This window comes from Accipiter gentilis, chromosome 2, assembly GCF_929443795.1.
Source record: "Accipiter gentilis chromosome 2, bAccGen1.1, whole genome shotgun sequence".
NCBI classification, from domain to species: domain Eukaryota; kingdom Metazoa; phylum Chordata; class Aves; order Accipitriformes; family Accipitridae; genus Astur; species Astur gentilis.
Genome location: NC_064881.1, coordinates 14,564,994 through 14,578,968, shown reverse-complemented (window position 1 = coordinate 14,578,968; position 13,975 = coordinate 14,564,994). Strand labels below are relative to the sequence as shown.

Genomic DNA, 13,975 nt, shown 5'->3' with positions numbered 1-13,975 from the left:
GCAATATTTTACGTACGTGTTGTACCAATTGAAAAGAAGCCAGTTTACTCCCTCCAACTGGTATTCCCTGAGTTTGTTATTGTTTTTATACTCCCTGGAACTCTCCGATTTCTTCCAGTCATCGGCAGGAGGTCGCTCCTGTTTCAAATACAGCAAATCCCATTAGTGGTTTCTGAAAGACCACATTACTTTACTATTTTCAAATAAAATCCTCTATACAGAGCCAATTCTTACCACACGCTCCATTTCTGGCTCCCTAGACATCAGTTTCTCAAATTCTTCGATCTTAGCATGGTCGATGTCTTGCTTGAGCTCCCAAGTGCTGTCTTCATAAGGAAGCGAACACCACTTCACCAGATAATGTGTTACAGGCTTTGTTAAGACAAAAATAAGATTACATCACAATTTAAAAAGAATAAAAGTGTAATCTTTTTTACAGGACATCTGCAGGATTGTATCTGCTAGATACAATTCAAAAAACTTTACCAAGCCCGAAGGTCTGAATCAGCCAAAAGGATAAGCAAATAGCAGGCTGACACCTTGACTACCTAACGAAGTAAGATTAAAATGTGGGAAATGCAGGCTTACCACCAAAACAAGCACAACACTACATTTGAAATTACTAAGGTTAAACTAAAATTTAAAAGTAAAACAATGTTCATTTTCCAACTGTTACAATTTCCACGCTTTACCACATATTTAAACCGTCAACTGTTTGTTCTTGTCAGTGTCATCAGAAACTTCCTAGTAGGCAACCCACCATTCACTGACAGAGCAATATGGACACATTGACTTTGCCAGTGATGCTTTATATTCTCCCAGGACCAAAAACGAGTCTCCTGGAAGACAAAGTGATCTTGTTCTGTAGAACACGTCATTAAAGAGTAAGAAACAGTGAATTCATGACCTCTTCTGCAACAGATTAATAAGCTTGGAATTCTTACAGAAACCCCTTTATTTTAGGGAAATCACTGTATTAGCCAATGTTTTCTCAAATATGTTCCTATTTTCTACACACATATATGCTGGTAGCTTCTGAAGTGTTTAATACATTCACATTTCTAAACAGTAAGTTCTAAACACAATGTCTATCCGACTACAAATGCACTAAAAGTTTTGTTTACCTCTCCATTATCATCTGTGCTACGTGAAAAATCCATGATTCGATCAACTTCCACATAATCTGGATTAAAAAGCTCATCATCAATCTGTTCAAGGAGAGAGGCAAAAATATAAAAGATATCTCTATTAGCCCTCCCTGAGAGGAAAAATTATTATATATTTCACCATGTAATAATATTTTGGGTCACGGTGACATAGAATTTATATTTGGCAAACTTCAACATGTTAATTGAAATGCTACAATTCAGCAAGATCATTCCCCATGAGGGAATCAGACTTCTCAGACTTTGTTAACTGGGCCTCTTAATTACTGTGTGAAACCTTTTACTGTGAGAGAATGTTTAAGAATATTTTAAATGAAGTGTGAAATTACAATTCACTAATGAGCAATCGAAAAGGCTTATGGCATGCAATGCATTTAGCATTCTTGAAAACTACAGCTTGCAATAAAGAAATTAGAGCCTTGTACACTAAGTGCCTTTGGATTATTTTAACTACAGGAATTGTCTAACTGCTTTATAAGCAAGATTCAAAGATTATTATTTCAAAAACAGAGAAAAAACACTGCATGAATACACAGTTTCACCCCCCCCCAAAATCACAATTTGTTATGTTCTTTCTTATGCCTTCAACAACTTACAAGATTGTCTTGCATACTAAAGCACTGTGTTTCATTTTATACTTTTAAGATCCCCTCCAATAGAAAAGGCAGACAAAAGGACTAAAGACTGTACATTTTGATAGCTTTTTCTAAAACAGGAACAAATTCCAAGTATCTACCATAACTTGTGACCCACATGGAAACAGATTTAAAAAAAACCCCAAAGTAATTTAAAAAAGCAGCAATTCCAGGCATCTTCACTTAGAAGAGATGTTAAATTTGACAATGCTGCTGCTTAATGACATGATACACTGTACTGTTATTCCAAATTACATATTTATTAACTTCTTTAAAAACTCAAATATCAGGACTCTTGAAAGTTAATTTAATCTAGTTCTTAGGCATTAGTATTATATGATGTAGCTAGTTCTTTATATGTGCCACCCTATTTTATAATCATCTCAAAGTATTTTGGATGCTCTGACATAGTGTTCATAGATGTTCTATACTCTCCTAGAAGCACAACACATCGAGCCCTCCTCCCCCAAATTCCTGTAAATTTTATCAAAATATGTCAATCATATGCACTTAATGAGAAACCCATTCTGACTTTTGGAAGTTTTTAATTTGCAACAGGTTTTGTTTAGCTTGAACTCCATAGTAAAAATAAATATAAATAAATAAATACAGCAACACATGAACCTGTTTTTTTTTCCCCTCAAAAGACAGCATTTTACTGAAAGGTAAGCTTTCAGAGACACAAATCAGCAGATCTCGTCTTTTATTGACAGGACCCCTACCACACGACTGCTTATGGCTCTAAGTGAAATTAAATTGATGATAAAAAGCTTAGAATCCCTAGTGAGCAGCAGTCCATAACACAGAAAAATGTGATGCATTTTTCTGGCATAATCAGCTCCTGAGAAGAGAGACCTGGTACTGATTCACTAAGAGTCATGCTTATAATGCAAACAACTAACCACTCACTTTAAGAAAAAAAACAAAACCAAAACCTCTAATAAAAAGTATAAAGTCAGGATAGATCACTTGAGCTTCATAAACTTGAAAGACTTGGATCAAGCATGGTTACACTTTATACCAGAATAAATGCTACTGATATATCACACAGTTGTTCAAAATCTTCTGCTTGTATACAGAACAAGAATTCATAAGAATATTCCTTAAATACCTAAAAGAAACAAACAAAAAAATCGTACTTCTGAAAGGAATTTGTTCTGGCCCTGTTTTGCCTTAAACCGCTTAATCTTCTGCTGAATTCTCTTGTCCTTGTCCAGCTCTTCCACAGATGCCCACTGACAATGAAGGTAAGAACTAAAAAATGAAAGAGAAAGTCTTACTCAAAACTACTCTTCCATTGCATACTCCTATATATCCAACTAGTATAACTAGACCCTTCCAGCATATTGTAGTGCTACACTTGGAAAACCGGACAAAATCTTCTACATTGTACAAGTTATAAACAAATTGTCTTTACTGGAAGTAATTACAATTACTAATGGATAAACTTTTCAGTAAATAAAAACAACTCCCACTCAAAATTTAAATACATACCCCATACATTTAGTGTTTGGCACAAAGCTAAGAATATTTTTATTGGGTATGCTTAAAGCATAATTACAAGACATTTATCATAAATGACACTATTTAACATCATATTCTAGCACAGAATATGGTTTTTAGAAGTTAATAAAAATACGCAAACATTTCAAATACTAACATGCTATACAATGATTCTTGTGAGAACAGCATTGTAATTAAAAGTCACATGAGTTTTAACACTGACTGAAAGAAAAGAAAAACCCTTGTAAATGCAGTTCCATGGTAATAATTCATCTTTAAGAAAACACAAAGTAAGGAACAGCATCTCTGCCAAAATGACTAGTCTCACTTTATAAATTTAGAGTTTGTCAAAAGTTACATTGCTAAAAAGTCTAAGACACGAATAGTTAATAGAAAAATTACATGCCAATGTCATAAAACTAAACAAAGCACAATTAAGCTATTAAACATCATGCAATAATCTATATAGTGCAAAACGTACAAAGGTGGCAGCATATTTAAAGTGAAGTCAACTATCTGCAGTTACCTGCAAGAAACTTGAAGTGAATTTCTGTCTCTCAGATGGAAAAGTTGCTAAAATTAAACAAGATATGCTATTTTTCTAAAAGAAAAATGAGCTTATCCAGCTGTGAAGTATCTTATTTTAAATAGTGATTGCATTGCAGTTTCAGAGCTCAGAAGTGAAACAACATACCGCTCTCACCACTATTACATCCCTCTTACGGAGGGGCACCTATCTGCTGGAATACTGGAAGCCATCTTGTTTGTTATCTTAGACACTTTGTTGAACACAAATGTTGTTTTTGAAATAACATTAAGGGTTATTTTTTAGTAGTTTGCAGGCACGTTACTCTAAGATCTATACAGCTACTTAGGTATGTGCTCATTAATCTGCATGCATAATGAGCCTTAAAGTTTTTAATAGCAGAGCAATTTTACCTATGGATTTCATTTTGGAGAGAATGCAAATTAAGACAACGCTATCAAACCCACTATCACCAAGGCAAGGTATTTCCCAGTTTACTTGCCACTGTTTTGGATTAAACATTAGAAATGTCTGAAGTTGGATAGTAACAGTTATATCATTTACAAAATCAGTTTTTCAAAACTATTTGGAAGCTACGTGAACTTAAAGATAGTAATCAAACCTGTAACTTTACTTACAAGTTTTTGTACTTTACATAGAATTCCTCTATTTCTACCTCCTCTCCATTCTCCATCTGCAAGAAAAGAATTGTTGAAATGTGAATTAAACCACTAAATGGTCCAATTTAGTTAATGATTAAAGCCAACTGAAATACAGAATACAGTCCCCACATAGAGAGACAAGTGGAGGTGTAGGAAAGCGTTAGTGGGGGGAGGACATGGGTGAGGAGTTTCCTCCAGCAGCTTACCCAAGTACATACTGCACTGCTTACTACAACTTCCAAGACATGAATCATTTGAACTCCTCCCTAACCACATGCAGCTTCATTCACAACCTCACCCCAAATCTGGCTTTCTGCCAAACCCACAGTGTTAAGTAGAAGCCAAGTGTACCATTTTCTCAGGCAGCAGCCAATTAGCAACTGCACTCCTGAATGCCATATGTATTATTTTTGGCTGGCTCATGGCAACTTTACATTGTGGGTTTTGTAATGTTTTAAAAAAGAGTTTTAAAGGGGGTTTATTCCTCCATATAGTTAATAACTCCAAACAAGAAGCCATATAAAACTAAACCTTATACCTCTGCTAGAATTTTAGGGCATCAGTGTTCATGGCTTTAGTTTTACTCAATGGTGCAATTAAATTCACTCAGGCAAGATGTCTCACATACAGAGCAGCCAAATTAAATTAACACCCCAAAACTACATTTAAAGCAAGGTTAAAGTTGTGATATAAACCAGCAAAACCAAGGGCATTCAGTGCTAAGGGTTGAGACTACCCTTAACTCATCCCTAGTGCCAAAGTATTGCATAACATATGGCATGTAATACTGTGTTGAATTACTCCTGAACCCAGCCATAGGACAAACTAAGGACAGTGCACCAGGCACACGTTTAAAATTCAGTTTATGTCACAACGTTAACGGTTTGTGTTTACTAATGAACTTTGGAACAATTTTAAATAGAAGAGGATTTTTCAATTTACATACTTCATCAGGGACAACATCTGTAATAAATATTGTATATAGCGCTAAACAGACAAAACTGTTGACCCCTGTATAAGTCAACATCCTCCCATCTTTTTTTATATATACATACATATATATATATTAAAAAAGGGGGGGGGGGGGGGGGGGGGGGAGGAGAGACTACTCTAAAGCTAGAGGATGAATTGTCATCTTCCAAATTCTCTCTCAAAAGAAAAGTTGCTGGCCAGACATTACTTCCATAGCAGTGCAACTAAAGAACAACAGTAGCAGCTGCATTAAACTAGCACAGTAAAGAAAAACTTAATGCATTCCTAACTCCTGATTTACATAGTATTCCCTCTCTTCCAGACTAGCAAGGGATTTTATCATTTATATCACTCCAATACAGTCTGCTTGTGTTCCTTTCTAGAGTGGAGCAACACCAGCTTCCACCTAGTTGTCCCTGAAGAAATCGAAGAAGACAAGGTATTCCTCGTGCTACTTCTTGATCTTCTTGAATCCTCTGTTGAAGAAGGTAAACTATCCCCCAACCCCAAACACAGGTAAGAAGTTCCTCCGTCACTTACGAAGATACCATCAAAGGAAGGAATTTGAAGACCATCATTTTGGGTTTCTTAAACAAAAAATTTAAAAGAGAATATTTCTCAAGAAGGCATTCATAATTTAGAGGTCAAAACTGTATTAAAAAAAAAGAAGTATTAAAAAATGGATATCCCATTACCTGAATCTATTCACTACCCTGAGGCAAAGTTGCTCTTTAAGAAGTCATCCCTAATTTTAAGACATTAACTTTTTTTATCTTCTGAAATGTATTATGGCCAGGTCTCTTTGATTAGCTTTGTATCAGAATCCTTTGAGATACGTCAATCTTACAATGACAACATGGTGAAACACCTTTATACAAAGGTTTCATATTAGCCAACTTAACTGCCCTCAACACCATTTCAGTCAAGTATATTTTCTGTCAACTGCCAACTTAATAACAATAATTTACATTGTAAATCTTGATAAAGCCTGTAACTCTTATGAGTAAAATGTACTTTTTGTATTGTCTAATAGGTAATAACAGGTCTATGTTACTATATGTTCTATTAGTGCACATCAAAGATTCAACTAAATAAAAAGTATTTCAAAATAAATTACTTTTAAAATCTTACTCTCGCATTCATGCTTATGGCCAAAAAAAGAATTCTAATGAAGTTACAATCACCAGCACTCAAGTAGGGGTTTAACAATACATCAGTTTAGGATATATGAGACAGAAGCTTATGCAGTTGACGTCACTGTCCACTACAGTGGACAGTGTATGCCCCCACTACACATATGTTTACATTAACCACGTAAAAAGGTGAGATAGAACATTATGCAAAATTCTCCCCAAGCTGATTACGCAGACATCCTAAAATAGTGCATGGCAGACTTGAGCAACACAGGACACTTCAAATTATGATTGCCCAGGTGCGACCATAATTGACAACCTGATCCACAGTCTCTGCAGATAATTGAAGAAATAAATGATCCCCTCCTTCAAGCAAATACTTAAGAGCACACAATCTCACACTGCCTTCGCCACAGAAGGGATACAGTAATATCTGCTAATGCAAAAGTTATTTGAGCAAGCCACTCAGGTGTAGAGACAAGTAAGAGCTTAAAAAACAGAAACCCACAAAAAACCCCTAGAAATATCAACTGCTAGAAAAACAGCAGACAGAACACATTAATAACAGATGCAAAGCAACACAAAACCCAATCACCTCAATTGATACACAGCACTAGATTGTAACATAATCGGTTCTTGAAAGAGATGTAGGCATTTGTATACAGTTGAATTAGATCTAGTTCTCACCATGTACTGGTAGGCAAAAAGAGAAATTCATATGTGTAACACGCAGGTACAGCGTTCTACAAACTCCACATCTTTCCATAATATGTGCTATTTGTGCTGAATAGCATATTTAGTTCTAGCCATTCCTTTTCAAAGTTAAGGAGCAGAAATTCAAAGGGGACTGAAGCTGGCCAAGAAAATAATTAGAAAAATGAAAGATTTCCACATACAAACTGAAGATGTCAGGACTGTGATGGTTTAGAAAGAGAATGATACAAGCACTTAACACTTTCTGCAAGAGGAAAAAGTATTCAACAGAATTCAGAATTCCATGTTGAGAACAACAAGGAAAAACATTGCCTTTTATACTTCAAACATGAACTAAACTAATTTCTTTTATTCTGTACATTTCAAAAATGGTTGCAAGTACAGTGCTGCAACGTATCTGGTAACTCCAAAACTAGACTAAGGCTACTTTTGAGAAAACCAGCATAATTTCATGATAAGAACACTGCTCCAAAAGCATATTCATTATCTAATGTCCTTTACTTGAATGCCACATCTTTGTTACAACCTAATCCACTGAAAGGTCTCCTAGTGAAGCCTTTCCTCATGTTTATTTTATGCACTGGTCCTGATCGCAGCAATTCTACTTTGATTAGTAATCTAACAACCAGGGTTTTGATGACGTTAGTAAGAGTGTGAAACACCTCTAATAAAAGCACAGTTGGGTACTTCAGATGTTAAATATTAACATCCTGAAATCCATTTTTGGGGGATTTTGGAGAAGAGGGTTGGGGAGAAGAGCAGGGAAAGAAGAGACACCCCTCAAACCTGCAAATACAATCCATAAAAAACATTAAAGAAAGAGCTCAAAATAGAGCTTGCCTCCAGCAGAGCTTGCAATCAAAGACATGTAGGCAGCAGACCAACCACTTCCCACAAACTGCAGCAAAATACACACTCCCCATGAGTAATCACACCTTTGTTTGCAGGGGAGAGGAAGAAGAGAAGAATAATTGGTGAAAACCAGCTTCCAATGTAAAGACATTTATGAAAAGACCACATTCTCCTCTCATGCCTAGTAGACCATCAGGACAACTAATTACTAAGTGTATATTACATGAAGTTTATCTGAAAAATAAGTGCAAGGCTTGAAATACAAAATATAGCTCTAGACTTCAAAAAAAACCCTAGAGGTTTTGTGCTGTGAAAGCTGCAGAAACAGGTCAAATTTAATCACAGCCAGTCATGACATTGCATGAATTTAGGATTACAAAGCTGTTAACGATGTTAAGACAGTAGCAATAAAATTAAAAAAACCAAAACCAATCCTCCCCCCCAAAAAACCAAAACGCCACAACATGAAAAGAAAAATAAAAAAATCCATGAATAAAGAAAATTTTCCCTCCTCCAATTTGAAAATTTACACTTTGAGAAAAAGAATTATTTCTAGTTAACCAAGATCAACAGGAGTACCTTATCTATATTAATCAGATGGTCTTCTGCCCAACTGCAGTACAAGTCAGAGAATTAGCTACACAAAAAAGTCTATAAAATATAATAATGCCTTTTTTGCAACAAGTTCTTTTCTACTTCCTACCCAGAGTTTAAGAGTTTGGAAGTACAAAGGCCAATCAAGTTGTGAAGCAGATTAGAAGAATCTGTAAGCAAAGTAAGAACATAACTAGCAACCAGGGCAGAATTAAAAGAGAACCACGAGACTGTTTCTTTCACCGTTTTAGCATAGTGACAAGGAACATATTAACCACCTGTATATGCAGCATTCTTGATGGCATGTAAACTTCTTTTAGCTGCTAAGCACAACCACTATCAAAAGATGCAAAAACTATGGGCAAGCATTTTTCTTTACTTAGAAAAGGCAGAAACTTAGGATGCAGGAGACTTCTCTCAGTCCTCAAACTCCTATGAAACATCACTCTGAAGTGAAGAGCACCATAGATTTCGCTCAGGTACACATATATTTGCAAAAATCAAAATTCTCATCTGAAAAAACGCAAGAAAAGAGTGGAAGACTAAACAAGTAATCTGTTTTGTGAATGTCTATTGAAAAGCATGTTAAATACCATCTAAAGACACTTTCAGGGAACCTCCTCTATTCAATACAACAGTTTCTTAGTTTGGAATACCTAAGGTATTTTAAGAACTTAATATGGGCTTCAGCAGAAAAATGCTTAGCCTGTTTACAAATATGGGGGGAAGGGATTTTGTTTCATTTTACCTTTTTCTTGACTGAACGGCTACTCATGATTTTCTCCACAACAGGACCTTCAGCATCAGCAGATTCCTACATCGTAAATACCATACAAGAGTTAATGGGAGTGCATCTTTGTTACTTAAAGACTTCCTTCATTAGAAAAATGTCAAACTTTTTTTTTTTGCAACTGGAGTTTAATACACAGGAAGGCTTCCTCCCCCTAGCATGAGAACTGAGAGGATTCAAAAAGTTTTAATACCATAATAAAGGATTGAAGGACACTTGTTTAAGCCCATTTTTAAGAGCTGATGCAACTCTAGCTCTCTCACTAAGGCCGACATGCACATATACACAGATAAAATCACATGGGCTGTTCTCTCCTAAAATACCACATGCTTTCAGCACCACACAGTCTAAATATTAGATGTTCAAAAACTTTAGTTGGCTGTGTAAGCATCCACACGATAGCTATTGAAATTGCCTGCGATTCTTTATTACACTATTACATTAATTCACTATTACAACTGCAGGCAAACCTACCAAATTCTCCTTCTGATAAGACACAATTAGCAATGGAGATCACATACAGTATTTCACAGGGCTTAACAAATTGCCAAATGGAATACCAAAGACCATGTATATGTTCTCCAATAGGTCATCAGTTAGTTAAGTGAAGTAGTTCTTTGAAAAAGCACCACAAAACAATGAGATTGTTACAACAGTCATTCCTACATTATTACCCCTCATCTTATTCAAACTATTTTATCCATCATTTACATTGCACAGAGAATAAAGTGTACCCTGCTGGGTACTACAAGGCAGTAATTTCATAAAGGGGTTCTTATGGTGCCTAGCAGCAGGGGACAAGCTTGAGTGGTTTATTAAAGTCACAGAAGCCAGACCACTGAATTCAGCGAAGTAAATGCAAGACTCCTAGCAGTCCAGTTTAGGTTTCCTTTAGATAGAGACCATTAATTTCAAAGAACTGTGTCAAATTGCATATCATCAGCTTATAAACAAAGTCTTGAATTAATATATTCTTTAAGAAGGTAAAAAGCTAATACCTTCTGGCACACAGTGCCAACCATGGATTAATATCATTCAGGAAAGGGCCTATATTTGAACTTTGAATGCTGCAGTTACAGCCACCTTTCCAGTCCGTTCATATCTGACCTGTTGCTCTGACTGAGAAGTATTTGAAGGAGAGTCTCTGCCAGCAGCATCAGCATCATCGGCCTCCTCATCTGAAATTTTGAACTCCAGGTCTTCTGTATAACGCTTCCTCTTCACTTGCCTGCTGGAGCGTCGCTTCTAAATAGAAAGCATTGATATTCTTCATGAGAAACAAAACGGATAAATTGCAGAATAACTGAGAAAACTTCTTTGTATTTCTCAAATACACTAGTGTGTAGCAAACACTATTATTTTTACAGCATCTTGAGAGAAACAGTGGAATCAAGACACTACTATTCTAAATTCCTGCCTGTTAGCCGCTTTTGACTTCTGTTTAAAAAAACCCAACCAAACAAAAAACCCACTTCGTGCTTGTTCTGAGTTGGAAAGTGTTATTTTTCTTTTTTAGCATTACTAAAACCACATAAGAAAATTAAAAAGCATATCTGAGAAAGCAATTAAAATAGAAGAAGTTGCACCTCTCAATTCACATCTACGACAAACTCTGACAGATGGCCAATGCAGGAACCAAACACCACCTTTCCACAGCATGGCCTACAGTGTTGCTAAGCAGTGACAACACACCTTCTTGCCCTCCCCATCCGTCCAGTTGTACCCAGATTATCTTGTAGGGGAAATACAATGAAATACGATTTCCTCACCCCACTGACCCAGCACTGTTCAGAAAGACATCCTGCAGCACAGCATGGGGAAAGACCCCACACTAATAGACAAGAATAAAGAACGTGAACCACCCTAAATTGAAAACATGGTTTCTGTGTCCCCATACCCTCATCTCCAGGATGAGAGAAAGCTTCAGAGAAACTGCAGAAACTACCTGTAAAATACACAAGCATGCATTTGACAGAATTTGCGACTTGATACTCAGTGCCAGACACCATTTTCTGCAACAATAAAATTCAAATTCCCACATAGTCTGCATCAGGTTATGTATTTTGAAAAGCTGAGAGTGTATGCTGTTGAAGGAAACTGTCAACTGAGCATCAAATATCTCAATGGACTGATGCATGTGTGTGTGTATATATATTTATATGTAAAAGAAAAATATGTTGAATATCAACTGTTAAAAAACCATCTTTATGAATTGATATACTACTTATTTTTACATCTTTTTCAGCTTAACACACATCTTCACTGGTACATGCAAATACCTAAGTAGCTTGTTTAACAGATCTACGGACCGGGGTCTCTCAATGTACGTAGACAAAGTCAAATATTTACTTTTAGATAGTTAATCATACTTTTTGAAGCACAAATACCTGATGCACTTCACAACATTAGAAATTCTTTCTTTAACTGAAAATGAAATTTTTGAGCAAACGTTAAATTTACATCACCCTTTTGAACAATGGTGATGTGGCTTCTGCCTTTAACATAGTAAATTATGGGGCTTCCCACAGAACTGTAACAATATTTTTCTACTTGAAAATAGATACCACTTGGCAAATTTGCACCCTCATTTCCATAATTACCGATGAGAGAATGTCAGTTTTCTTTTGGCTCAATAGGTAAGTCTTACCATTATTTTTGGTGCCAAAAATCTCTTCCTCCATTTCCCCAATAAAAACGATGCCTAAAAAGTAATGGTAACCCTCTACTTGATTTTTATTGACTTGGTTAGCTTCCTGTTTCCTCTAACACCCACACGAGGCTTTGCAATTGTTATGCACTGTTGTCAGAAACTGTGCATACATTTACCTGCATCAGATTATCTTTTACCCATTAAATAATCTATAGCTAGAAAGGCAATAAGCTTGATAATGGAATAGAAAAAGATCTGTATGGTGACGCACAAAAGTAAGTATTTTTTCCTCTCTAAATAACAATGAATTTCCTCTCTAAATAAAAATAACAATGCATCACTTTGTGCATTACTACATAGTAACGCTACAGAAGACTCGGTATTTAACACAAAGAATGCAACAGCGTTTTAGACGACTGTGTAACACCAATCTCAGTTGGGAAATGTATAACAAGTTTATTAATTCTAGCTGTCCTAGCACATATGGTTGTAACCCTTCCATAAGTTTACGCAAAGAAGCGTAGGTGCAGTGCAACATGCGCAGTGCAAAAAAGCATTAAGAAAACAAAAATCACCTGAAATACTTTTATGACATTTAATTAAAAAGTGATGCAAATACCCTGACGCTTGTATTTACAAAAAGAAAAAAATATTTCAAATGTAAAGGTTATCACCCAACTGAGTTTCACAAAGAGAAAGTTTTGTCTCACCGAACTAAAAGCAAGGAAAAGATGCATGTATATTGAACTGTAGATAGTACATCATCATCTGCAAATTAACCCCCAAAATGATCAACTCCAAAAGTTTCTTCCTGTATCTTTTGCCAGCGCCATTAATCAGGCTAAGAAAGACTTGTGGCACAGGACAGAAAAATTTATCCTTCAAACATTTTAATGTTTGCATGGTGTATCTCAATTCAGAATACTTGACTTGCACGAATCAGAAATAACACTCTCTTTTATTGCTGCTTTTTTTTTTTAACTAGAACGTATTAAATTTTTCGCATTTCCTTATACTCTACACCCTTCCGGAAAACAGTAAGAGGGAAGGCATAATCCATGTTTGTGTTAGGATGCCACTGTTTGTCAACCTTTTCACCAGGCTGCTTTGACCATTTTCAAGTGATCATCAGTCTCATAACATCAACATCTCTCGTAACTAGAAGCAACACATCCACAACATGATATGCAATGGAAAAATGAAATAGATTTCAGTAATACCAGCACAACTATTTAGAAGTCTCATACTTTCTCCACCGCAATTTGCCTCTATCCCTTCAAGAGGGAATTCTTATTTTTAATGCCTACTCTGATCACTGTCAGCAGAAGCAAGCCAGGAGCTGACCGCTTCTTAACATGACTAATGACAAGAGCACACAAAAGTTGTCATATATGCTAGTTCTACTTCCAGGTTTTCTTTACACGGACGAAAGTTTGGACAGAAAGTGATAGGTGCATAGTGGTCAAGAGAAATTATCAACGTTAGCCGATGACTGGCCATCAAGCAACAAGGCCCTTCATCCATTAAAGCTGTGTAGCTACAAGTCCATGACACGCACGTTTCCAATATTCTGCTTCGTCATGTCTTATTCTTGATTTCAGAAGGTTTGCAAAGCCAATGCAAGAAGAAACACGAAGCGTAAGCAAGGCCTCATGATGGTACATTAAGTCTACAGAGCAGAAAAATTCAGCACCGTAATTGCAACAGTAATGAAAGAGAACACGTGAAAACTCAGCAGCACTGTGTGTGTATCTGCAGGTAACAAGACTGTAAGGCAA

The 13,975-nt window shown here is 36.1% G+C and overlaps 1 protein-coding gene across 9 annotated transcripts in view; it reads right to left on the bottom strand.

The window, feature by feature from the left end:
• Window positions 1–13,975, bottom strand: part of CHD7 (chromodomain helicase DNA binding protein 7) — a 132,595-nt gene that overhangs the window by 36,053 nt on the left and 82,567 nt on the right. For all 9 annotated transcript variants that reach the window (XM_049820562.1, XM_049820520.1, XM_049820581.1 and 6 more), the window contains 7 exons: window positions 10,655–10,792; window positions 9,506–9,571; window positions 4,469–4,524; window positions 2,941–3,055; window positions 1,125–1,208; window positions 235–372; window positions 17–138 (listed from right to left, as the gene is read on the bottom strand). In XM_049820562.1, coding sequence (XP_049676519.1) covers window positions 17–138; window positions 235–372; window positions 1,125–1,208; window positions 2,941–3,055; window positions 4,469–4,524; window positions 9,506–9,571; window positions 10,655–10,792 — 719 coding nt within the window. The remainder of the gene's footprint in view (window positions 1–16; window positions 139–234; window positions 373–1,124; window positions 1,209–2,940; window positions 3,056–4,468; window positions 4,525–9,505; window positions 9,572–10,654; window positions 10,793–13,975) is intronic.